The following is a 27,135-nucleotide window of genomic DNA, read 5'->3' on the forward strand; positions in this document are numbered from 1 at the left end:
ACAAGCTGAAATTATTGCTTAAGCCTTCCCTCATCCTTTTTCTAAACTTTCAGAAGGAAAACTCTTTTTCTAAAATTGATTTAGTAGAGGCATATTTTCAGTCACCTCTTGACAAAGACTCAAGGAAGAAAACACAATTCAGACTGTATGAAGGTAGCAGATTGCATTTGGGCTGGCTGCTGTCCCCATCATCTTCCAAAGGCTTCTTGAACACGCTATTGTAGGGATTCTGTATTGTGTGAACTACCTTGATGATATTCTGGACACTGGTCGCATGACAGAAGAACATTTGCACATTCTGTATTTTGTGGTTCTTGCGCAGAAATGCACTTTTCCAAATATGCTGTCTTTCAACCACTGGTCACTTATTTAGGTAATATTCTCAGTGGTGAGTGCCTTCAGCCCACCAAAGGAATTTTAGAGGCAGTTCAAAACATGCCTATTCTCAATGGACTTTCAAGTGTTTCTAGGAAAAATGAATTACTATGGATGATTCATTTCCCAGGCAGCCCCCATAGCTCACACACCAAATCATACTCGTTGAAAGGGAATCTATTTCAGTAGTCAGTGGAGTGTCATCTCTCTTTTCTGAAGTTAAAATCAGTCACCCTATCACCGTCCTGCCTTGAGATTTACCAGTCACACTTCCTGTTGGTGGTTGCAGCGGATGCATCCCCACAAGGCATTGGGGCTGTCCTCTCTCATAAGTTAAGAGTTTGATGCAGAGAGGCCAGCCACATTTTTGTCAGAAACACTTACTCCAGCTCAAGAACATTATCACAATTAAAAAAGGAAGCATTGGCCATCATCTCTGGTGTCCACAAATTTTGCATTTTTGCGTGGTAGAGTAGTTCATCCTATCACTGGCAATAAACTTCTCTTGCACTTTTTGGACATAATGCAAAATTGGCAGACTGTACAGCAGATCACCTTCATTGACAGAATCCCTGTTTGACAAATTTTCAGTACTCCATTTACTATCACACTTTTATTCATCATTCTAATGTGGCAGATCAGGGTTCTGTATGCGATCATCAGGAGATAGTTTGTTTTCAGTTAGATAGCCAAGTTGCTTGATGAGCTCCCTGTAGATTCCTGAGACTTTGCTACAGATAATTTGATATGGAATCACATACACCTTTAAAGGAATTATATGAAGCTCTATGCAGCATTGTTCTTTTGAATTGATTAAGAGATGATCATCACAGTAGATGAGTGAGTGAGTGAAGTGTATGCTGTTAGGCCATGTTACAGTAAGATAAGATATAAATGTGAATACCATCATGATCTCAGAGCTGACAGAACCTATACAATGTAAACAGAGTTAGTAGTTGCTCTCTGCTTAAGTTCTGCTTTTAGGAATAAAAGAATCAAGAAAAACAAGCTAAATGACACACAGTTTATTTAAATGATACAAGAGATTATCAGGAAAGAAGTTTGACACAGTATTTTATATTCTCTCAACTTGCTGAGTTGAAATATTCATTTTAATGAAGGCAACATGAATATCTTTGAGTCTCCATACACCACAACAAATTTTTCCACTGTGTTTCTTATGTTGTCCTTTGTCTACAGTGCACAAGAAAGGCATGGGAAAATCTATGTTTCATTGGTTTCTTTTGTAGGGATGGGGAGGAGGGAGGGGATGAGAGCAACATGATAGCATTGGATGGATGAAAAATCATAAACTAAAAAAATTGCTGAAGCTCTACTAGGCCAAACAAAGAAAGTGAAGCTGCCAACTAATTATCACACAAAAATTTCTTCCTTGAGTTTGATATTCTTATAAAGGCAACAACTTATGTCGAGGTAAGTCCACCTATATCACTGACTAAGAATAAGTGAGTGAGAGAGAGAGAGAGAGAGAGAGAGCGAGAGAGAGAGAGAGTGAGTGAGTGAGTGAGTGAGTGAGTACACAAGTACATGTATTATCAGTTACTTGGGAAATTTACTTTTTCTAAACAAATAGTTAATTTTCTCCCTTCTTTCAGAGACTCTACTAGTTTACTAGTGTAAAACATTCTCTCTATACATTTCCTTAATTGTATATGAGCAATAAGGAAAAGTGGAACAAGCATCTGTTTTTTCTATAGAAATGAACTGTGTGTGGCTGTACAATCATAATAAAAGAAGAAATGTAACTCAACAACAATAACTTTTATTTGTATATTTCATAATAAAGTTAAAAGTAATTTACATTAAAACTGAACAGTAAATACTGATTGCGGCAAGCATGTAATGCAGGAGTATTGTACTCCTAGTTCTTATTGCATGTGAATGTGTGTCCGTTTCAAATGATATCCTGTCTTCTATGGCTGGGTACACAGGACTCTTCTGCTTTATGTAGTCAGCAACAATATCACTGTCAATATAATCTGTAAAATCATATAAGTGAACATGTTAAACAATCTCACATTAACAAGCTTCATTTACAACTGGTGTTTTCATGAATATTACACAGATGAAGGAAAATGTACATACTATGTTTAGTGCTGTTCTATCACACTACTTACCTAATGAAGATGATTCAATACTGTTTTCAAAAACTGTGTAATTATCACCTCCCTGTTTCATAAAAGCTGGGATGATGACACCATATATATCACTTTCTATCAAGGGAGAATAGGTGGGCACCCTGCACTCTTCACAGAGCACAAGCACTTCTTGTACTCTGGCACCCGCTGGCTTTTTGATGTTGTAAGTGACCTTCAGTCCTGTGGAGAGAGAGAAATAAAACTATGCAAATTGACTGTCTATCTTATGTTTAAAATGATATCTAACTTCATATACATACAACATCTGTCAGTATCTCAAGTAAGCTGGGAAACTGAACAATAATTATTTACACCTATCTTATTGTCTTTCTTATAAAAGAGCCTACAACCCTTGTAGAGGAATCAAGACCTACCTTTCTCTTACAATGCAACCATTATACCAGTGCTTTGTGTCTCATACTAAGCACCCACCCCTCATTGTAGATAGTGAGCTCTCTTTCCTGAGTAAGAGTTAATAAGTAGTGCCTAACAATATTATGAAAAGGATAGTTGCTACTTACCCTATATGATGAGTTGCAGATCGGCACCACAAAAAACCTGTCAGAAAGTGAGCTTTCAGCCAACTAGGCCTTCATCGGAAATAGATCTCTCTCTCTCTCTCTCTCTCTCTCTCTCTCTCTCTCTCTCTCTCTCTCACACACACACACACACACACACACACACACACACACAGAGGAGCTAACGCATACATGACCACAGTCTCTGGCTGCTGAGGTCTCTGTGATTCAGCATCTCCTCTATATGGTGAATAGCAACTATCCTTTTCATAATATTGTTAGGTTCCATCCTGGGTTTTCCATTGTTTAAGTAGTGCCTAAGATGGACCAGGAAATGCTTCATCACTAAATCTAGCACAAACACCTGAACACTGCACAGCAAAATGAAAAACTGTATAGAACAATGACTATTATGTAGTACTGCAAACAGTACTGCTTGATCACTAATTAACTGTGAGGGAAGACAGAATGGAAGACAGAATGCTAGCAGCTCAAAGTATTCCAATTCCTACTGATCTGGTACAAGGTTTTCATGTACCTACTCAAGAAAAAGTTTATATTTTGTCATTAGTGAACATATCTCCTGCTACTTATCACTATTAACATACGAATATTAAAAAGATTTCACAATTTTAGAAACCATATGAATTGCATTGATGATACAAAAACTAAACTTTGAGTGTGTAATTATTTCAGAAATGTACCTGATAGTTGTGGAAAACTTCCAATTCCCCTTGTTGTAACTTCTTCATAATAATAAACTCCATTTTCCAAAGCAGCCAACAACTGTGATCCATTTATTTTTTCTAAGAATAAAGTGTTTTGAAAAGGCAACGTTGTTAATATATCTTCTTTGGTCACATTGCCTACAACAAATCATAAATATTGTGGTTAAAAATAAAATCCCATATTGTGCTGAATGAGCTGTGATAAGAAAAGAAGACTTTCACATCCATTTTTCATTATATGTAAATATAACTGTAAAAAAAGGGGGTCATATTTTTCATTGTAGGTAACTATAATTGTAATGAAAGGAATTAGCTTTTCTTTACACCTTAAAATTTATTACTGTTACCTCACTGGGAAAGAAGGAGGGGGGAATGGCTAACATTGTTTGGTCAAATTGTGAATATCACAAATAAATTAAATGGCTGACCAATACCTAACTCCAGCTGGCGTAACTTCCATTCAGCAAAGAAAAAATATATAACAGCAATTCTAGCCTTCAGAACCATGGAGTCTCTCTTCACGGAGAACAAATAAATTATACTGGGTGGATGGACTCAGATGCCAGACTAAATAAGACCCACCTTGTATGAAGAGGAAGAAAGGTGAAAGTGAAGAAAGTGTAGGAGGTCAAAGAAAGTGCTTTAATGTGTACTGGGCCAGTTTCTTAGAAGAGAGGAATAGAGAGAGAAATAAACATGTATTAAATGAAAAACAAATCATAGCTATTGGAAAGAATATTCCAAACTGGATGACAGAGATAAAGAGAATATGATATAGGAGGTAAATAATTAGAGAGAGAGAGAGAGAGAGGGGGGGGGGGGGACAGAGGAAGTGGAACCTGATGGTATAAGAAGCCTAAGGGAGGAAGCAAAGAAGCTAACTGAAGGAAGGAAGCTGAAGGAAAGAGGGAAGCTGAAGGAAGGAAGAAAGAAAGCTAAAGAAATGAAGAAAGTCTACAAGCACTAAGATTCACTTGGCTGGCACTCTGAAACCACTCACAGTGTGACAGTCTGCATGGTAGCAGATTTTAGGTGGTGTGTAGAAAGTAGGGATGCTTGGCTCAGTAAAAGAAAGGACTTTTGTGGAGGCACTTGCATGAACTTGTTAGGGTTCCCTTTACCTTGTGCATGATTCTGCTAGTTTTTTATCTATTTATGAAAGTCTGTCTTTAATTCTTATGCTTTTCTCCAATTGGTGCTTCTGCTTTTCACCTTTTCCATCCTCTCTCTAATCTCCAGTTTCCTCTTTCTGTTTTTACACCACATTCTATTTCTCTCTTCTCTGAACTGAATCTGGCTCTGAGCAAATTAAAATACTATCTTTGACTTTTCTCCTCATACAGGTTGACAGGTTGGGTTGCTTGCAGCCTGCGTTTAGTGTGTCACGGCCCCCCACGCCCAACCCCCAATTTCTTTCACATGTAAACTCTACCCATAAAATTATTTTCCCAAAAATCTGCACACAAAAAAGTGTTTTTTTTTCTTTTTTTCTCGGAGTATCCAATCTTGGGTTCTATTGATCACAGAGATAAGGGGTCAAGTGTTTTGGGTAGCCCTTAGCCTAGTGACTATTTGTATACCTATTGGAAGAATAAGAATAATGTAGCTATCCTACAGTGCAGCATCAAAATTTAAACACTACACACTTCTTCAGCCCAGGCAAACTGGTCAAATCAGTTGTGGTCTAGAGTGGACCTTAGGCAGCTTATAAAAGCACCATGTGTTTGTATGGAGTTCCTGAGAAAACCCAAAAAGAACACGTTTTGGGCTTGGAAAGTATTGTGGGGATGACCACTTCTATAATTTCTATTCATGGCAGACATTCAGTATCATTATCCATTACCAAGATACACAGGTTCAAAGTTACCATACTTATACGCATAAAATCTGGTCTGGGACATAAATGTAGTTTTAATGATGTAGTGAACACATGGAAAGGGGTTCTGAAGTCGGCAAACTAGGTTTTTAGTGAGCAGTTTTTCACCAACAAAACTTTATGTGGCACTATCTCTGTATAATGTGTACTTCACACCTACACAAATTTGTCTAGTGTCATACTGCAGTGACAAGAAATGGGCCGAAAAGGGTCTTAACGTGCCTGAAAAGAGCTTAAAATGAGCACAAAAAACTGCATAAAACTAGAAAGACTGCAAATATATTTCTAATACCATTTTTACTCTTTTAAGATTTAAATCATAAGCTGGGCATTTTCAGTTAACTGCAGTCAATGAGCTAAGTAATCAGAAAAAACAAAGCAAACAATTTTGTGTTAACCTTATATTATATGCATATTTATTTGTTGTTTATATGTGGCAAAGTCAATTAATGTGTCAAAGTACATAAACTTTCTGAATTACACAATTTGTTATATATAAGCTGCACACCCTGCTTTAGCAGAGAGAAAAAGGGAATCAACAGAAAAATGCTCCTGTCTGAGTACAAGATAGGTGAATACTTTCCTCTTCAAGAGACTCTGACAGAAAAGTGAGAGCCAGCTGTCTGAGGAATGAGGACTGAGGTTTTTATGTGTTTGTCACTTGTACTCAAAGTTGCAAATTTTAAAGGAAAGTACTGGTCAGCTTAGATCTCTCTGTGTGGATTTATCAGTTATCTGATTCATTCTGAGATGTTAATAATATATTATTATTATTAATGAATTCAATTTATTACCATCAGATGATGTATCTATAGATGATCGGATTCCACCACCATTGAATAATGCAATTGGTGCATTGGTCCACCCATTACCATGGTAGCTTTTAGCATTCTGTAATGAAGATTTAAATAATGAGTCTCCTAATGCCCCAATATATTACAATACTGATTTTTTGTATCAAATTAAAAATACTTATGAAACAGATATTAATTCTATTTAAATCTAACAAAATAAACATAGATATCAATATAATAGAGGGAAACATTCCACGTGGGAAAAATTATATATAAAAACAAAGATGAGGTGACTTACCGAACGAAAGCGCTGGCAGGTCGACAGACACACAAACAAACACAAACATACACACAAAATTCAAGCTTTCGCAACAAACTGTTGCCTCACCAGGAAAGAGGGAAGGAGAGGGAAAGACGAAAGGAAGTGGGTTTTAAGGGAGAGGGTAAGGAGTCATTCCAATCCCGGGAGCGGAAAGACTTACCTTAGGGGGAAAAAAGGACAGGTATACACTCACACACACACATATCCATCCACACATACAGACACAAGCAGACATATTCAGTGTCTGCTTGTGTCTGTATGTGTGGATGGATATGTGTGTGTGTGTGTGTGTGTGCGAGTGTATACCTGTCGTTTTTTCCCCCTAAGGTAAGTCTTTCCGCTCCCGGGATTGGAATGACTCCTTACCCCCTCCCTTAAAACCCACTTCCTTTCGTCTTTCCCTCTCCTTCCCTCTTTCCTGATGAGGCAACAGTTTGTTGCAAAAGCTTGAATTTTGTGTGTATGCTTGTGTTTGTTTGTGTGTCTATCGACCTGCCAGCGCTTTCGTTCGGTAAGTCACCTCATCTTTGTTTTTATATAAAATAAACATAGAAAATGAAACATTATTGTACCACATTGTATGTGATGTTTAGCATCTACCTTATGATGAACAACAAGACTGAACTATAAAGAAAGAGAGAAGCAGCAGCTGAGTTGACATTTGCTTTTGTGAGAAATATAAGCAATCGATACAGACAACCACACAGTAAGTACAGGAGGCACTGAGTGGAGAACAGACACATAAACAAGAAATTGCACTTGTGGCTGAGCTTTCAGACTTGTGCTTCTTTGAAACTTCCTTCTCTAAGTTTATCCAAAATTTCACAAGTACAGTCACTGTGGAACTAAGAGCTAACTTATTTATACGCAAATCATTTGTACGTCAATTCAGTCATCACTCTGTTTCTTTTTGGGTTCTACACAACAAGGTCTTTAACCAGCAAACATTATAATTCTTGCAAGATACTTGATGGTATTATTGTATAAGTTATGTACTTCATTGATAGTATCAAGTAAATACTTTAGTATTGTAGGAAGCCTTATTTTATATTTCCTTTCACCAGTTTTTGTTTCATTTCTCTCATGACTTCTGTCAAAATGATACTCTGCTTCATATAATTTAGGTAAAACTAGCAATTAGAGTGCAGTACAACAATATTCTTGTTTTCCTACCATTTTCTCCACCCTCATGAACCACAGACATTGCCAATATGGGGAGGCTTCCCTCCCTCAGCGATACAGATGGTCTTACAAAGGTGCAACCACAATGGCGAGGTATCTGTGGAGAGGCCAGAGTAATCCATGGATCCTGAAGAGGGTCAGCAGAATTTTCAATAGTTGCAAGGTTAACAGTCTTGATAGTTGACTGATCTGGTCGTGTAATATGACCTTGCTGTATTGGTACTTCAAGTGGATTAACACAAGGGGAAACTACAGCTGTCATTATTTTCCCCAATGGCACATAACTCCACTGTATTGGTTAATAATGATGGCATCTTGGGTAAAATACTCTGGAGGTAAAATTTTCCCTCATTTTGATCTATGGGCGGGACTACTCCAGGAAGATGTCATCAGGAAAAACAAGATCAACACTCAGAACATGGAATGTTAGATCCCTCAGTCACATAGGTAGTTTAGAGAATTTTAAAGGGGAATGCTTTGGCTAAAGTTATATGTCTTGGGAATTAGAAAGTGTGATGGCAGGTAGAAAAGGACTTATGATCAGGTCAGTAAAGGGTTAGTAACATAAAATCAGTTAGGGGTGATTAAGGAGTAGATCTAACAATGAAGAAGAAAATAGGAATGTGTGTGTAAGCTACTATAAACAGCATAGAGAATGCATTATCATTGAAAAGGTAGAAATTAGCTCAACACACACTACAGTAGTACAAGTTTATATGCCAACTTGTTCTGCTGATGTCGAAGAGATTGAAAGAATGTACGATGAGATAACAGAACTAGGAAAAACTTGCTCATGTAGCATAATTTGTAGTGCACTAGCTAGGAAGGCAGAAAAGTGAGCCCAACTTGGATCGAATTCATGTGGCAGATTGTTGATTGTGGCTGGTGCACCAGCTGGCATGGTTTTTATGCTGTTTCCCATGTTCATCCCTAATTTCCACCTCAGAAAAGATGATACACAAACTGCTAATGTATGATCACACATAGAACAAAGTTTCCACAAATTACAGACAGGGGGCCTCCACAGCTTGCTTCCCTTGGGTAACTAGCAACTGTGGTGACATTAAGGGCATGTGGCAACAGAATTCAATAAAATTAAATTGCCAAATCTTGAGTACAGCAGACTCTGGCTTCTTCATATTACCATTATGTAAGAAGAGGAAGCTACAGAACATGAAAACTGAATTGTGATGGGTAACTGGAATTCTACAGTAGGAAAAGAAAGAGAAGAAAAAATAGGAAAACTTCAACTAAGGGAGAAGGGAATGAAAGAGGAAGCTGCTTGGTAAAATTTTGCATAGCACATAATTTACTCCATGCTAACACTTGATTTAAGAGCTACAAAAAATGTTGTACATATGGAAGAGACCTGGGAACACTGGAAGATTTCAGATTGATTGTGCAATGGTAAGACTGAGATTATGAAGCCAGATTTTAAAATGTAAGTCATTTCCAGGGACAGCTGTGGACTTCGACCACAATTTAGTTGTTATGAACAGATTAAAGTTGAACACAATGCAAAAAAGGTAGGTATTTAAGGAGATGGGACTCAGATAAATTGAATCAACCAGAGGTGGTTGAGAGTTCCAGCATGGGTATTAGGCAATGTTGGATTGAAATAAGGGAAAGGAATACAATAGAAGACCAATGGGTAGCTTTGAAAATGAAACATTGAGGGCAGCAAAGGATCACATACATAAAGGAAACCAGTGAGAAATTTGCAAAAGGGAATTAAAGTTCAGGGGGAAGAAATAAAAACTTTGAGATTTGCTGATAAGGTTGTAATTCAATCAGAGATGGCAAAGGACTCAGATGAGCAGTTGGACAGAATGGATAGATTAGATTAGATTAGATTAATACTAGTTCCATGGATCATGAATACGATATTTCGTAATGATGTGGAACGAGTCGAATTTTCCAATACATGACATAATTAGGTTAATTTAACAACATACTTAAGTTAATATAACTACTTTATTTTTTTGTGTTTTTTTATTTTTATTTTTTTATTTTTTTTAATTTTTTTAATATTTTTTTTCTTAATTTATATCTAAAAATTCCTCTATGGATAGCATCTTGACAAGAGACTAAGAGTTGAATATCAACAATGGTAAAAAGAAAATGGTAGTCGAATTAAATCAGTTGATGCTTAGGCAATTACATTAGGAATTGAAACACTAAAAGTAATCAGTGACTTTTGCTATGTTGTCAACAAAATAACAGATGATATCAAGTGTAGGGTGGATATAGCAAGAAAATATTTTCTATAAAAGTCAAATTCATTAACATCTAATATAAATTTAAGTTACTTTAGGCATAGCTGTTATTTTTCACAACTGTAGTCTGTATTTTAGAAAAATATTCATTCTTCAGTTGCACAAATATTTTTATTTTGTTTTACCAGTTTTGAGAGATTAATTTGTCATCTTCAGAACCCTAAAAAATTAGGAATATTATAAATCATAAGACCTTGGCCAAAATACAAGAAGTGTATTATAGAAACTTAGTTAGTATTGGTTTAGCAGATGACAAATTAATTTGTTGAAACCAATAAATTGAAATAAAAATATCTGTGCAACTGACAAATGAATTTTTTTAAAATTAAATTAACTGTTAGGAAGTTTTTTCTGAAGACATTTGTCTGGAGCATAGATTTGTACCAAAGTGCAATGTGGGTGATAACCTGTGCAGACAAGAAGACAACAGAAACTTTTGAAAGGTGGTGCTTTAGAAGAATGCTTACTTGCTTTGCCTGGAAGATCAAATAACTATTGAAGATGTACTAAACTGAATTGAAGAAGAAACATGGTACAATTGCAGAGGCATACATGAATAGTCAATTCAATAATGGAGGGAAGTGGGAGGGATTGTAGAAGGGAACCTAGGCAGGGATACAGTATGCAGGTACAAATGCATGTAGGTTACAGTATTTATGGAGTGATGAAGAGGCTATCACAGGATAGCCGCATTAAATCAATTTTCGAACTGAAGACCACACAACAACATTAAATATCATGTTTCTAAATGGTAAAATTAGAAGTTAGATGTGCAGCTTTTAGTGAACATGTTTCCAATAATGCAAGGTGATCATTACTCCTTTCATCAACTACACAATTGTAATGCATGTATGATACATCTCATAACCATATGAAGGTCACTACCAGCTATGACTGCATTGTAGCCATCCTGTTGCTATGTGTAAATTTTGTATTTTCTTAGAAAAAGACAATATACTGTGTGTCACACATAAGCTGAATTTTGCTTAATTGTCACTGAACCAGCTTCACTTACTTTCATGGAATGGTTTCTCTTAAGTGTACAGCTGCAAATAACTGCAATTCTTAGAGGAGTAACAATATTTATGCTTACATGTAATTTTCGTACTTTATACAAAGAAATTACGAGTCCTGATCCTTATTATATGCATTTTTTTGTGTTTTACATATTCTTCAACTTCCATTTCCTCAGTGTACTTAAGTTTAGCCTTACAAAACCTTAATTTTGACTCTGTTCCCAGGTGAATCATAATGCTTATGCTTTATGTAATGTCATTATGAGAATAGCCGTGGCTTTTCCTTGCTCTTATCTAAATAATTTTCTCAATTTCACTTATTATGAGTGATTATCACAGAAATTATTTATGTGCTTTAGGGAACTGAATTCCTATTGTGTTATAACTCTCAGAATTTGTTTGGCTCAATTTGCTGTTTTCTATAATTCAAGTTTAACCAACTTAATGGGAGATTTAAATCACTGCTGTCAGATTTTGCCACTCAAGTTAGATGGGTAATTTACCTGTGGGAAGTTTATCATCTTGTTATTTGCTGTTCCAAATCGAATTTTTGTATAATGAGGATCATTTCTATGGAATTGTTGCATAATAGTTCTACTAATGTCATTTTGAGTGTTGGTTTCTAAAGTAATTGATTTTTAAAAACCAACCACAGTAGGTCTGAGTTCTCTATTTTCTGTTAAAGCTGTGAGAAAATAGATTATTTATCGTGTTCTTTTTTGGATTTTCATGGAGTTTGTTAATGTAATGCTATGTTATAGGAACTAGAATGATGCTGAGATATATGTTGCAATGTTACTGCAGTTTTACTGAGAATTATTGATTTTTTTGTAAAAGTATTATGGATTTAACTTTGAGCAAGTAATCTTGAAAATTCAACCTATTCCTAACAACATTATAATTTTGGATGAATTCATGTTGGAAGGCATTGATATTTACATTTCAATTCAGTTTTGGGTTACCTTTACTGCTTGCATTCTGATTAACATTAACTGATGGAAGTAAAACAAAATATTGCTTGATGAAACTGAAATTCTAACCTTAGCCACATACAATCAGGCATTGCAATAAATTCACTGGTGACAAGTGAAAATTTGTGCCAGACTAGGACTCGAACCCAGATATCCCACTTAATGCAAGTGGCTGCCTTAACCACTTCAGCTATCTGGAAATTCAGAACTCATTTCACACTACAGGCATAGTGTATGCTCATTGTTCACAGCCTCACCCTGATTCTCACAAGAGTTAAGACAAAGGGTGCATTTGCACTGAATGATAATTAATTGCTGTCAAGGTGACTGTACTGATATGTGTATGACTTGTCTGAAAGAACAGACCCCACACATATTAAGTATTGCTTGTAAAGTTTAGCCCCAGTATCTAAACGCCATATTAATTTGTAACATTTTCCCCAAGGATGCCTCTAACATCAATCATATGAATGTTGTACATGACTAATTGTACATGCTGCTTATGCTACTCAACTGCTATCGCGTGCCAATACCATCACCTCAGAGAGATCACAAATGAACTCTGTATATTCACTTCTAACTTGCCAACAGGTCCTTTGACATCATCTCTGAATTTCTGTCTCAATAAACTCAGCCTCCACCATGGCCAATTTAACAGAAAAACTCTTTACTTGAGTCTGTTGTTAAGTGGAACTGGGCTACAACAGTGTAGAAAGGTGTGGACTTGCAGAATTGCTGCTACATATGCTACTGTTCATCATCAAAATTATTATATACCAATACTCAATGAATAAATTTACTTTAATATTAAATCTAATGGTTATGTTGACATACACACAGTTTTGACATGTTACCAAGTCTACGATGACAATACAAGGAAACAGGACACGAGGATGAAGTGTGTTCACTAAATGGAGGATGATTAATAAAACAAATTTACAGTAGTCTTTGCAAAAATTACAGGAATGAATGATAAGATACACAGCTCACTATTAGGACAAAAACACAAGTTGCCTTGATCAAAAGAATACATGAATAGAGCATGTTTTGGTCACAAGAACATGACAGTGACACTGGTCCATGCTCATGGAGCACATAGTTTGCTCAGAGAATGAAGATAAAACCATTTTGTTTGCTTTGGACAAAGTCTGGAAGTTTTTTGTCTGAAGCATGGACTATAGCATCAGACTTCTTGCAGATATCACTATTCCTCTTATGGAGCACATTTTCAAATGTACACATCACTTAATTTTTGTCCTCCAGAGAGCTTCGGAAAAACACAGCTTTGATAGAGGCATTCTGAGTCTGACAATTGGTCATTTTCACCCTGTCAATGCTACTTCATGATATCAATATCATACACTGAAGTTCCCTACTGTGTCACAAGTAACATTACAGTCCTGCACATTTCAGTAAAGGAGAACGAGATGATGAGTAGGGAACAACCACAGTTCTATCATTCACAGACTTGTCATACTCATGGGGCTACAGTAAGAAGAAATGAAACCAGATAGCACTGACATAATAGCAGTAGATTGATTTCTAATGTGTGCAACCCATGACATTATACTCTAACTCACTCTGTTTATTATCTCTAGTGCCCAGTGACCACCAGAGCACCATTTGGCCACTGATGGGGGAGGAATTGTGCAGATCACCCAACATGTCTCATTGGTATTTCAAATTTTTATGTTATTTCTAATTTTTTACTTGAATATTCTCATGCATTTTGTTGTGGCTTATATGTGGAGTAGGACCTCATCTCAGCACAAGTTGTTTGTTCCTGTGGAACACACTGACAAACAAGCCACTATGCACCACTATGTTTACCCAGTAGGGAGTATGGGAGAGAATTCAAATGTTGGCAGCTGGCTGTCACATAGAGCATTGGATCCAGATAGGAACCTCCTCCTGGTGCAAGTTTTCAGTTAGCAATAATATGATCCATCTGCTACTTTCTATTATTTCTCAGACTTTGTCTGGACATAAAAAGTAACATCTTTTATTGCCCATATAGAATGGCTCGCAGCCCCACTGGCCAACCTGGATGCACCCATTGGTATTGTATCTAAATAATATATTGGAAATGCTGAGTCACAGATAGGCTCAACAAAAAGATTCTCACAATTATAGCTATAATTGTGAGAATCTTTTTGTTATGCCTGTCTGTGACTCAGCATCTCTGCTGTATGGTGAGTAGCAACTTTCCTTCTCTAATATTGTTACATTCCATCCTGCATTTTCCATTGTTTGATTTGAAGAATATATTGAGTTTAATTTTAATCCACTTTTTCACCAAAGTAACTCCCTTCAAATAACCACATCCCTACCTTCCGTAATGCCCCTGCCCCCCTACCCTGCACCTGAACAAGCAACTCTGATATTTTACAGTTCAATACATTAGAAAACCTGCAAAAAATTCTACAGATAATTATTTTTATTTTTCAGCTTATAATCAGACTCTCATTAGTGAGAAAATAAGAATCTTTTTACTGAGTTAATTTGTTTTGGAGTCAGTTAATTAGATGAACCATCTAACCGTTCATTGTACATACCTCACCACCATAAAGACACAGAAACCTCTTAAGATGATGAGATAAGCAAATTAGCATAGCCAATGAGAACATTCCTTGCCAAAAAAAGTCTAAGTGTGTCAGAGAGAGCCTTAACTTGAAACAGAAATGTCCAAGAATGGACATCTGGAGAACAGCATTGCATGGAAAAGAATCAGACTGCAATAAAACTTGAAATGAAGAGCATTCACAGGTTTGAGTTGATGTGATAAGGATAGTGGAAATGAAATTGTCTGATAAGATAGGAAATGAGGAAGACTTCACAGAATTATCAAGGAAAAGTATATCTATGTAAAACACTACCTAGAAGAATGGAAGCATTCAGACAGGGAACAATTTCCAAGACACCAGATGGAGCCACAGAGGAACAGCAATTGTAGGGGAAGGCAGAGAGTAGAATAGATACAACAAATAACTGAGAACTATGGGTGCAGGAGATATTCTAAGGGAACAGATTGGCATAAGATGTGCAGTTGTGCTGGGATTTATGAAACCAATCAGAAGATCTGTGTAGACTGAGACAATCAAACTTTTTCTCTGTTTGATGAGTGGTTGTCTTCAGTCATCATTCATGCAGTGTATTCAATTCAGTTTATATTTCAAATTTGTCAAGTGTTAAAAAAAATGAAACTTACAGTGTAAACCATGGCATCTGTCACTAGATTGCCAAGGTTGCATTCAAATAAGCGACAATGTTCTGCAGCACCGTCAAGGAGCACCCGTGTTTTTCCTATAATCTCTTTTGTACTGTTGTCAACTTCTGCTCTCCACTCTTCCAATGCTTTTAGGATTTCACTGTCTGAAAGGAAAATAAAATATAAGTGTTATTCTTGCAGTACGATAATTTGTTCCAGTTGCATACTTCCTGCTGTTTTCATTCCTTGGAACTTTTGGATTTTGTACACATGATTATGGAATTTTTCAGAGTTAGAAGAGTATATTGAAAGGATGACTTGCAGCTTTTCACAATGTTCATTTTTCTTAAGTTTGTGTTGCGCTTTGAGGTTAAAAGCAATAGGTCACATATATGAATTAATAATAAATGGGAAGGTTGAGCTGAGTATCATGTTGATGGCTAATAGCAATGAAGTGGCTATACCAGGTAGGTGAGGTGCTGCTGTGACCCATGTGACTGGATGTAATAGTGGTGGGTGGCTGTGTTTATGGTCTTCCTGATTCCCATATTGTTAAGTGCTCTGCACTGTCATTCACTTAAAAGCAACTTGGTAATGTGGCGAGAATCTGACTGTGCCAACATATGAGGTCTCACACATTTGCCAAAAACACTATAATTGTTTCCAGACAAGCCACAATATATTAAACTCTGCTTTGAATTGATAATAAAGAAACAATTCCAATGAAATTATCACCACCCTTGTGCAGTGTTATTAATCTTTAAGTGTAAAATTATTATGAAAAGGTAAGTTGCTACTCATCATATAGCAGACATGCTGAGTTGCAGATAGGCACAATAAAAGGACTATCAAAAATAAAGCTTGGGTCAGTAAGGCCTTTGTCAACAATAGACGACAGACACACTCTGCTATATGGTCAGTAGCAACTTTCCTTTTCATAATATTGTTACATTTCATCCTGGATCCACTGTTTGATTTAAGTGTAAAATTTTTTATAAAAAGTAAAAAGCACAAAGAAACTACATATATGTACTGTATGCCATATTAAATGCATGAAGTCAGATACATAATGACCAAATTAAACATACTAAAGCAGACAAATAATCTGTTTTAAATAAAATATTATATTACTACTAGTGAGTGGCAAAACAGAGTTCTCTACAGTTACATCATAAAACTATCGTCTGCATGAAAGATTTATAATATTGAGGCTAATTGTTTATATAATAAGAAATTTGTGAATCTACATTTATAAAACATCCATTTGAACCATGTAGTGAGGAATTAGCAAAATGAATAATTGTGCTCAGCTGTTAGCAGTCATAATTCTAGCGTGTGCAATGTATAAAATATAATTTAATGTCACTAATTTGACATTGTGCAACTAAAAAGATTTGATATTGAACTGTAATTGTTCAAACTTATTTGTTGTACATATTTAGAATATTAAAAACCTGTAAAGGCTTGTATGCGTGGAATTGTAGTCAGGTACAGTCACTCTTTTGACTCAGTTAATAGTTCATGTGAGCGAGCAAGCAGAGAAGTTGTAAGGGTCTTTTGGTCACTATTCTTGATTAAGATTTATTTGTTCATTTGTTTGCTGTCCATATAAAAATCAGTTTTCAGACATTGTCATAGATTTTAGTTCACATACACAAAGGTTTAGTTAACATACATAAGTGCACACACTGTTACAAACAGTGAAGATCAGAAATTATCATTTTTGGTTGCAAAAACAAACTTTGCTATATATGCTGTTTTTCAAAGAGACTTTACAACTTAAAATATATCTGCATACATTGACACAGTGTGTGAAGATAAAAAATTATCATTTTTGTGTTGAAAAAACAAACTTATGCTATACAACTGTTTTACAAAGAGATATTACAACTTGAAATCTTCTACTGAATAACAGCTTTTGTCCATTAATAAATGCTTCAGTTTATTCTTTAAAGTGTTTAAATTAGCTGTCTTGAGATCAGATGGAAGTCAGTTATAAAAGATGGTTCCTATTGTATGTGGGCTACCTGTATTGTATGTGGACTAGAGCTCGAGAAACTTATGAGCTGTGTGTGTTTTAAAATGCTCATCCTAAACAACTATTTGTTTTCTTGTCTTTCATCCAAATCTTGTTATACACAGAGTTAAAATAAAAACTGAAATGATTGCATGGCATTGATAGGCCGGAGGCCCCATCCAAGGAAGTTCGGTCACCAAGCTGCAAGTCTTATTTCAGGTAACACCACATTGTGTGACTTGTGTGTTGGTGATGATGAAATGTCTAATCCAGCCAGTAACTGAACCTGGGACTGCTGCATAGTAGGCAAACATGTTACCACTCAGCTAAGTAGGTTGATGGCTATACACACAGTGTATAGTAAGCAGTATATATCTAAAACTGTCAAAATGCTACCCTACAATATCCCACATGTGATAGTCTACAGTCTGCTGATTATAATGGTATATTTAATGTAAATCTCATTAATTAAGAGAAATTGGTGATCAAAGTTGTTACAACAATGTGCTATATGAAAATTGGTGTGAGCTAATCAGTATTTTCGAGAGGACTGAAACTACTCATTAGAAACCTGATTTCATTCTTTCCAACAACTAAATTTGTTTTCTCAGAAACTAACTAACTTAAATAATATTCATAGTTAAAGTTTGGCCACTCTCAAAATTACTTTTGGCATTTGACCCATTATGCTTGTGCTTGTGAGGCATGCTTGGTATTTCAGCCGGTAAAGCACTCGCCCACAAAAGGCAAAGATCCCAGGCTTGAGTCTCAGTCTGGGACACAGTTTTAATCTGCTAGGAAGCTTCTCCCTAGTCTACAATTGACAACATTCCTGCTACCTGTAAGACATTTTATTTATGTGGGTAGTATGTCAAAGAGTTTTATGTTGCTTATTTCACTCCTGATAACATTCACACTGCAAACACAAATTGATTTAGGTATTTCAGCAGTTCTGTTGTAAACTCCTCTCAACATAGTTTTAACCCCAAGAATTTAACACTGTCAACCTCTCCCATCTGTATGTCCTCATCTTGCACACATGCCATCTGATCAAATGTATCCAGACAACACTATGTCATGAGAGGCAGGCCCACCATTGCAGAGGGAGGCAGGGAGCTGTATGCTGTTGCCAGAGAAGCAGCAACAGCAGAGTGGGTTAGTCAAGAGAGCCCAGTGACTTGGAATGTGGACTTGCCATTTGATGTCACCTGAGTAACAAATCCATCCCGGACATTTCAACCCTTCAAAAGGTCCCCAAGTCAACTGTCTGTGACGTGATTGTTAAGTGGAAATGTGAAGGAACAACGACAGCCAAACCAAGCCCAGACAGATGTCATGTACTGATGGATAGGGACCATACAGCACTGATGAGGACAATCATAAAAAGTCAGATGAAATCAGTGGAAGGAACCAATCATGAATTCCAAAGTGCTATCAATTGTCCAGCTAGCACAATCACTGTGTGTGAGGAGCTAAAAAGAATGAGGTGGAATGATCTAGCAGCTCCTCATAAGCCATACATTTCTGTAAGCAAAACGTGAAGTGGTGTAAAGAGCAATGCCACCGGGCAGTGGATGATTGGAAGTGAGTGATTTGGAGTAATGAATCATGTTACACCTTGTAGCAATCTGATGGAAGCATTTGGGTTTGGCAAACGCCCAGAGAGTGTTACCTGCCATTGTGTGTAGTGCCAACGCTGAAGTGTGGAGGAGGTGTTATCGTATGGGAATGTTTTTTTTGTGGTTATGTTGTGGTTCTTTTATCTTACTGCACTGTGTACTTCATACAGCAGAGGAACAGTTCAGATATGATGATTGCTTAAATCAGCATGACAATGAATCCTGTCATAAAGCAGCATCTCTAAGGCAATTGTTTGTAGGCAATAACATAGAACACTTTTGAGATGAGTCAGAACACTGACTTCACTCTAGACGCAAACCATTACTACCTACTCTTTTTTTGGCTCTTGAGGAAGAATGAGCTGCCATTCCTCTACAGACATTCGCACATATTATTGAAAGTACCTTCAACAGTGTTCAAGCTATCACAAAGTTGAAGGGTTGACGCATTGAAGGGTTGATGCACCCCATATTAATGTCCACTAATATTTGTCCAGATATTTTTGATCAGATACAGTATGTTGGGTGGAAACCTCTTGCAGGTATTTAACCACTTACAGTTAATTTTTTAAAAGTTTAATGATACTGAATTGACTAAAAATCTATATTTATAATTTTCTTTTCCCCATCTCCCTGTCCCACAACACACACACAATGGTGTGTTTTTCTGATGAAGGCTATGGCCAAATGCTTTATGGAAATGTCTTTTAATGATGCCTGTCTGCAACTTACGTGCCTTCTTTATGCTAAGCAGCAATCTATCTTTTCCTACATTATGATATTCCTATGTGCATTTTCTATTGTTGATTTTACTTTCAGTGACACTACATACTGGTGAAATTGTCTTCAGAGTAATATGTGACCAAGTACTTTGTATTGACTGTAATAAGTATGTTCTCCACTGTTACTATGTTGTTATAATGTACTGCTTTCAATATCCTGCCTTATATCCTATGCTTCTCGCCACAGCTCTGATGACAGGGTTCTCCCAGAATGAACTATAAGATAAATAAAATTATTTTTGTGATCAAAGCAAGCGTTATATCATTTAGTGCCAATAGGCTCACAGATCTCATTACAGCTTTTTTTGTCTAAAATGATATTTCTTAATTAATACAGTAAACATGTAATAAGTACCACCTTAGCTGAAAATGCATCTTTGTGCCTGCATACACACAAATAGAAAGAAAGAAATTGGAGAAGGAAGGGATGCGTACTCACCTTCTTCCACTGATGAATTAAGTAGCACCGGATTCCCCGTAAATGATTTCAGTTCTCCATTCTGATCAAATACCACTGTTAAATTTCCCAGGTATTTAGTATATGCATAGGCTTGGACAACAGGAACTTTTTTCCCAGATGGCTGAGTGATTATTTTAGGATACAAATCCACAGGAACTTCACTATCTGGAGCATCACCTATGGAAAATATATTGAAGAATTAATGTTATTTATTTATTACATACAAGTGCAGAAAGTTTAAAAGTTGCTATAAAAAGTAACAGAAGAGCTAATAAAATATTGGTGCTCCACTTAAATTGAAGTTCATCTTGTGTATGTAGTTACTAGAAGTAGTTCAGTTTCATGCTTAGGACACAATAGCATCTGTGTTTGCAGTGTTTGTAGATGAGGAGTAAAAAAGAGTTAAGGAGAAAAAGTATCCATCTTCCTTGGGACTACCCCATAAAATATTTTTCACAGTTTCTTCTGCAGTTGAACTGAATTGTAGTACAAACAAACACAAACATACACACAAAATTCTAGCTTTCGCAACCAACGGTTGCCTTGTCAGGAAAGAGGGAAGGAGAGGGAAAGACGAAAGGATTTGGGTTTTAAGGGAGAGGGTAAGGAGTCATTCCAATCCCGGGAGCGGAAAGACTTACCTTAGGGGGAAAAAAGGACGGGTATACACTCACACACACACACACACAAATCCATCCACACATATACAGACACAAATAGACATATCCAAAGGCAAAGAGTTTGGGCAGAGATGTCAGTCGAAGCGGAAGTGCAGAGGCAAAGATGTTGTTGAATGACAGGTGAGGTATGAGTGGCGGCAACTTGAAATTAGCGGAGATTGAGGCCTGGTGGATAACGGGAAGAGAGGATATATTGAAGGGCAAGTTCCCATCTCCGGAGTTCGGATAGGTTGGTGTTAGTGGGAAGTATCCAGATAACCCGGACGGTGTAACACTGTGCCAAGATGTGCTGGCCGTGCACCAAGGCATGTTTAGCCACAGGGTGATCCTCATTACCAACAAACACTGTCTGCCTGTGTCCATTCATGCAAATGGACAGTTTGTTGCTGGTCATTCCCACATAGAATGCGTCACAGTGTAGGCAGGTCAGTTGGTAAATCACGTGGGTGCTTTCACACGTGGCTCTGCCTTTGATCGTGTACACCTTCCGGGTTACAGGCTTGGAGTAGGTGGTGGTGGGAGGGTGCATGGGACAGGTTTTACACCGGGGGCAGTTACAAGGGTAGGAGCCAGAGGGTAGGGAAGGTGGTTTGCGGATTTCATTGGGATGAACTAAGAGGTTACGAAGGTTAGGTGGACGGCGGAAAGACACTGTTGGTGGAGTGGGGAGGAATTCATGAAGGATGGATCTCATTTCAGGGCAGGATTTGAGGAAATCGTATCCCTGCTGGAGAGCCACATTCATAGTCTGATCCAGTCCCAGAAAGTATCCTGTCACAAATGGGGCACTTTTGTGGTTCTTCTGTGGGAGGTTGTGGGTTTGAAGGGATGAGGAAGTGCCTCTGGTTATTTGCTTCTGTACCAGGTCGGGAGGGTAGTTGCGGGATGCGAAAGCTGTTATCAGGTTGTCGGTATAATGGTTCAGGGATTCCAGACTGGAGCAGATTCGTTTGCCACGAAGACCTAGGCTGTAGGGAAGGGACCGTTTGATGTGGAATGGGTGGCAGCTGTTATAATGGAGGTACTGTTGCTTGTTGGTGGGTTTGATGTGGATGTACATGTGAAGCTGGCCATTGGACAGATAGAGGTCAACGCCAAGAAAAGTGGCATGGGATTTGGAGTAGGACCAGGTGAATCTGATGGAACCAAAGGAGTTGAGGTTGGAGAGGAAATTCTGGTGTTCTTCTTCACTGTGAGTCCAGATCATGAAGATGTCATCAATAAATCTGTACCAAACTTTGGGTTGGCAGGCCTGGGTAACCAAGAAGGCTTCCTCTAAGCGACCCATGAATAGGTTGGCGTATGAGGGAGCCATCCTGGCACCCATGGCTGTTCCCTTTAATTGTTGGTATGTCTGGCCTTCAAAAGTGAAGAAGTTGTGGGTCAGGATGAAGCCTGGCTAAGGTAATGAGGAAAGAGGTTTTAGGTAGGGTGGCAGGTGATTGGCGTGAAAGTAAGTGCTCAATCACAGCGAGGCCCTGGACGTGCAGAATATTTGTGTATAAGGAAGTGGCATCAATGGTTAGAAGGATGGTTTCCGGGGGTAACAGATTGGGTAAGGATTCTAGGCTTTCGAGAAAGTGGTTGGTGTCTTTGATGAAGGATGGGAGACTGCATGTAATGGGTTGAAGGTGTTGATCTACGTAGGCAGAGATACGTTCTGTGGGGGCTTGGTAACCAGCTACAATGGGGCGGCCGGGATGACTGGGTTTGTGAATTTTAGAAAGAAGGTAGAAGGTAGGGGTGCGGGGTGTCGGCGGGGTCAGGAGGTTGATGGAGTCAGGTGAATGGTTTTGTAGGGGGCCTAAGGTTCTGAGGATTCCTTGAAGCAGGAATGGGATTACCTTGGCAAACTTTGTATGTGGTGTTGTCTGAAAGCTGACGCAGTCCCTCAGCCACATACTCCCGACGATCAAGTACCACGGTATTGGAACCCTTGTCTGCCGGAAGAATGATGATGGATTGGTCAGCCTTCAGATCACGGATAGCCTGGGCTTCATCAGTGGTGATGTTGGGAGTAGGATTAAGGTTTTTTAAGAAAGATTGAGAGGCAAGGCTGGAAGTCAGAAATTTCTGGAAGGTTTGGAGAGGGTGATTTTGAGGAAGAGGAGGTGGGTCCCACTGTGATGGAGGACGGAACTGTTCCAGGCAGGGTTCAATTTGGATAGTGTCTTGCGAAGTTGGATCATTAGAGTAGGATTAGGATCATTTTTCTTCATGGCAAAGTGATATTTCCAGCAGAGAGTACGAGTGTAGGACAGTAAATATTTGACAAGGGCTGTTTGGTTGAATCTGGGAGTGGGGCTGAAGGTGAGGCCTTTGGATAGGACAGGGGTTTCGGATTGGGAGAGAGGTTTGGAGGAAAGGTTAACTACTGAATTAGGGTGTTGATTGGAATTTTGAGGTTTTGGAGGGAGTGGAGCTGGAAGTGGGAGATTGAATAGATGGGAGAGACTGGGTTTGTGTGCAATGAGAGGAGGTTGAGGTTTGCTGGAAAGGTTGTGAAGGGTGAGTGAGTTGCCTTTCTGGAGGTGGGAAACCAGGAGATTGGATAGTTTTTTGAGGTGGAGGGTGGCATGCTGTTCTAATTTGCGGTTGGCCTGTAGGAGGATGCTCTGAACAGCCGGTGTGAATGTGGGAGAGAAAAGATTGAGGACTTTTATTAAGGATAGGAGTTGACGGGGGTGTTCATTGGCTGAGTTGATGTGTAGGTGAAGGATTAGGTGGGTGAGGGCAATGGATTGTTCAGTTTGGAACTGGTATAGGTACTGATGGAAAGAAGGGTTGCAGCCAGAGATGGGAACTTTAAGTGTGAGGCCTTTGGGGGTAATGCCAAATGTCAGACAAGCCTGAGAAAATAAAATATGGGAGCGTGATCTGGCTAGGGCAAAGGCATGTTTGCGGAGGGAATGTAAATAAAACTTAATGGGGTCGTTGTGGGGGTGTTGTGAGGGTGGCATGGTATTAGAAGGTGGAAAGTGTAACATGAGGCTGAAATGAAAATGAAGATAAAAGTATATGGGTAGAGATAAAGGTGAACTAGAAAGTAACTGGAGATCTGGTGTGAAAAAAGGCGAAAAATTATTGGTTAAAGCTGGGCTATGTTGATGCTGTGGTGAACTTGGGTTGGTAGACAACGATGTGTACAAAGGTCAGGTGGTTGTGTTGCCACCAAAACACGTTAAAGGGTGGAGAAATTCGGGAAAATTTCGAAAAAACTGCGTGTAAATGTATTAAAAGGAGTGGTTTTATGGTGGCAGATTTTGAAAATGAGGCTAACAGTTGTCTGACGAAGAAATAATGATGTTAAAACCTGTGGGAAGCGGCTAAAAATTATCGGTGATGTAGGAAAAACGGAAATGGAAATAAAGCGAAAGTTATTAGAACTAGCCGAAATGGTTGTTTAATAGGTGAAAGGAACTGTTTGTGAACTAGAAACGGTGGATTTTATAGCAGCGGTAGTGTTGAAAGCGGAAAAATTTTTTTTTGGTTATGGTTTGGAAGTGGGTTACTTATTATTGAGTATATACAGGGTGTTACAAAAAGGTACGGCCAAACTTTCAGGAAACATTCCTCACACACAAATAAAGAAAAGATATTATGTGGATATGTGCCCAGAAACGCTTATACCTCACCTGTCATTCAACAACATCTTTGCCTCTACACTTCCGCCTCAACTGACATCTCTGCCCAAACTCTTTGCCTTTTAATATGTCTGCTTGTGTCTGTATATGTGTGGATAGATATGTGTGTGTGTGCGAGTGTATACCTGTCCTTTTTTCCCCCTAAGGTAAGTCTTTCCGCTCCCGGGATTGGAATGACTCCTTACCCTCTCCTTTAAAACCCACATCCGTTCGTATTTCCCTCTCCTTCCCTCTTTCCTGACAAAGCAACCGTTGGTTGTGAAAGCTAGAATTTTGTGTGTATATTTGTGTTTGTTTGTGTGTCTATCGACGTGCCAGCACTTTCGTTTGGTAAGTCACATCATCTTTGTTTTTAGATACATTATTTGTATTGTAATATATAAGTTTTGTAATTTTTGATTCTGTCTATCCAGCCAAGGCTGGTGAATGACAGCCATGTTAATAAAGGGCAGTAATATCTAAGTCAGTTCAGAAAAGTACGAGGTGGAATCCAAAATTTTTGGGATGGCACTGCCATCTGGAGAGTAGGAGTAGTAGATCTTTCCACCCCTAAGTGGCGAGAGCTGCATATCTGATGAGTCAGTGTGTGGAGTGGCATTCAGCTGGGAGGACATGTTGCATGTCCACAATGATTTCCGTAATACTCTGTGTTTGGTGTGTGGCAATTTTGCGATGGATCCATGAACAGAACAGCAGACCTTCATCAGACCACAGCTGATGATCCAACCTTCTTGTCACGGGGTATCACCAGTGACAAGAGCTGGATTTGCAGTTATGACCCAGAGACAAAGCAACAATCATTCCAGTGGGAGAGCCCGGCTCTCCAAGACCCAAAAAAGTGAGACAGGTGAAGAGGATGATCATCGTTTTCTTTGATACCAAGGGAATTGTGCACAATATATTCATCCCACCCAACCAAACAGTGAATTCTGCATAATACTGTGATGTTTTCTGATGGCTCTGTGAAAACATGTGGTGATGACAGCCCAAACTTTGGCATCAAGGGAACTGGCTGCTGCATCATGACAATGTGCCCTGGCGTACGTCCTTGTCCACCAGGACCTTCTTGGCAAAAAAACAACATGGCAGTTGTACCTCACCCACTGTACTCACCAGATTTGGCACCTTGAGACTTCGCGCTATTCCCAAAACTGAAACTCAAGTTGAAAGGCCGTCAGTTCGACACTCTAGTGAGGATTCAAGAAGCATCGCTGGTGGTGATAACCACCCTCAAAGAACAGGACTTACAGAAAATGTTTGACCAGTGGCAGAAGTGCTGGGACTGGTGTGTACATGTGGATGGGAACTACTTCAAGGGTGATGGTGACCATTAGTCCAAAGGTAAGGTTTTCAACAGATGGCAGCACCAGTTTCAAAAATTTTGGATGGTACCTCCTATCCTTTTCCCCAGCTGAAGCCCAGTCGCACGCCCTGTTCCTTAAAAGCTGCCTAAGCCATGTAAATCCCCTCCCCTCCCAAATGGAATAACCATAAAAATTAATATCTCTGAATGCCATCCCTTTTTTCACTATGACCATCAAATTTTCAGATTCCATAAATCCCTATCCCCTACTAATGCGATAATGCAGAAACACAGACAACTGTAAAGCAACTCTGCTCCCTCTCACTGTTACTGTGCAACCTTTACTATGAGTACTTACATCATATTCTCAAATGTATAGCCTTGCTCTCTGATACCTGGAAGAGCACTCCAAACACCAGCTCCAAAAGTCTCGAATTTATTTACATCTTAGACCCACTTCAGAGCACCACTACCCAACAACTATTCTACCCCAGTGAACCCCTTATCAACCCCTTCAGCATGAAGCCCTTGTCTTGCTGACCTTTTTCCTCTGCCACATCCCACAAAACTCTGTTCCATCATCCCACAGAATCCAACTTTCAACCCCACTCCCAAGTTCAGTCACACTGGACTCATCAAAAATCTACCAGTGCTCTGCTTCTCTCAGTCCTTATAGTGGAAACATGTTTTTTTCTATCAGTCTCCCCAACCATAGCCAACCTAATTCCAATACTGAATCTCATCTTTCCCAGTTCATACCACCATCCAACCATGACCCTCCCCCACTCCCACCTAACCACCTCCCTGGTTACTGTCCAGGAATTCCTTACTTCCAACTTGATCCTACTTTCCTTCCCAAGGTCCCTTCCCCAGAACACAAACTTCTCAATGGAAAAAAGAAGAGTCATCCATAATCTCCAAACAGGCACTGATTTAATCATCTTTCCTGCAGATAAAGACTCCACAACAGACATGATGAATCACAATGATTATCAGACAGAAGGCAACTGTCAACTGTCTGACCCCTCTACTTATAAGTCCTGCCATAATGAGCTCATCCAGCATAACCTACAATCCCTGCTCGAATCCTTAGGCCCATCCCAGGGTCTCTCCATGAATTCATCTTCCTTCTCACCCCCAATGAGACACTGCACACCCACCTTTCACAGTCATTCCGAAATCCACAAAACCAACAACTCTAGACA

The 27,135-nt window shown here is 38.5% G+C and overlaps 1 protein-coding gene across 1 annotated transcript in view; it reads right to left on the reverse strand.

Annotated features, from left to right (window-relative positions):
• Nucleotides 1–2,138: 2,138 nt before the first annotated feature.
• The window catches only part of LOC124775079 (protein 5NUC-like), a 213,231-nt gene continuing 188,234 nt past the window's right edge, over nucleotides 2,139–27,135 (reverse strand). The window contains exons 4-9 of the mRNA XM_047249885.1: nucleotides 20,283–20,480; nucleotides 15,426–15,589; nucleotides 6,451–6,547; nucleotides 3,757–3,918; nucleotides 2,514–2,714; nucleotides 2,139–2,375 (exon numbers count right to left, since the gene is read on the reverse strand). Coding sequence (XP_047105841.1) covers nucleotides 2,194–2,375; nucleotides 2,514–2,714; nucleotides 3,757–3,918; nucleotides 6,451–6,547; nucleotides 15,426–15,589; nucleotides 20,283–20,480 — 1,004 coding nt within the window. The 3' untranslated portion in view covers nucleotides 2,139–2,193. The remainder of the gene's footprint in view (nucleotides 2,376–2,513; nucleotides 2,715–3,756; nucleotides 3,919–6,450; nucleotides 6,548–15,425; nucleotides 15,590–20,282; nucleotides 20,481–27,135) is intronic.

The sequence above is a fragment of the Schistocerca piceifrons genome, chromosome 2 (assembly GCF_021461385.2).
Source record: "Schistocerca piceifrons isolate TAMUIC-IGC-003096 chromosome 2, iqSchPice1.1, whole genome shotgun sequence".
Lineage (NCBI taxonomy): Eukaryota > Metazoa > Arthropoda > Insecta > Orthoptera > Acrididae > Schistocerca > Schistocerca piceifrons.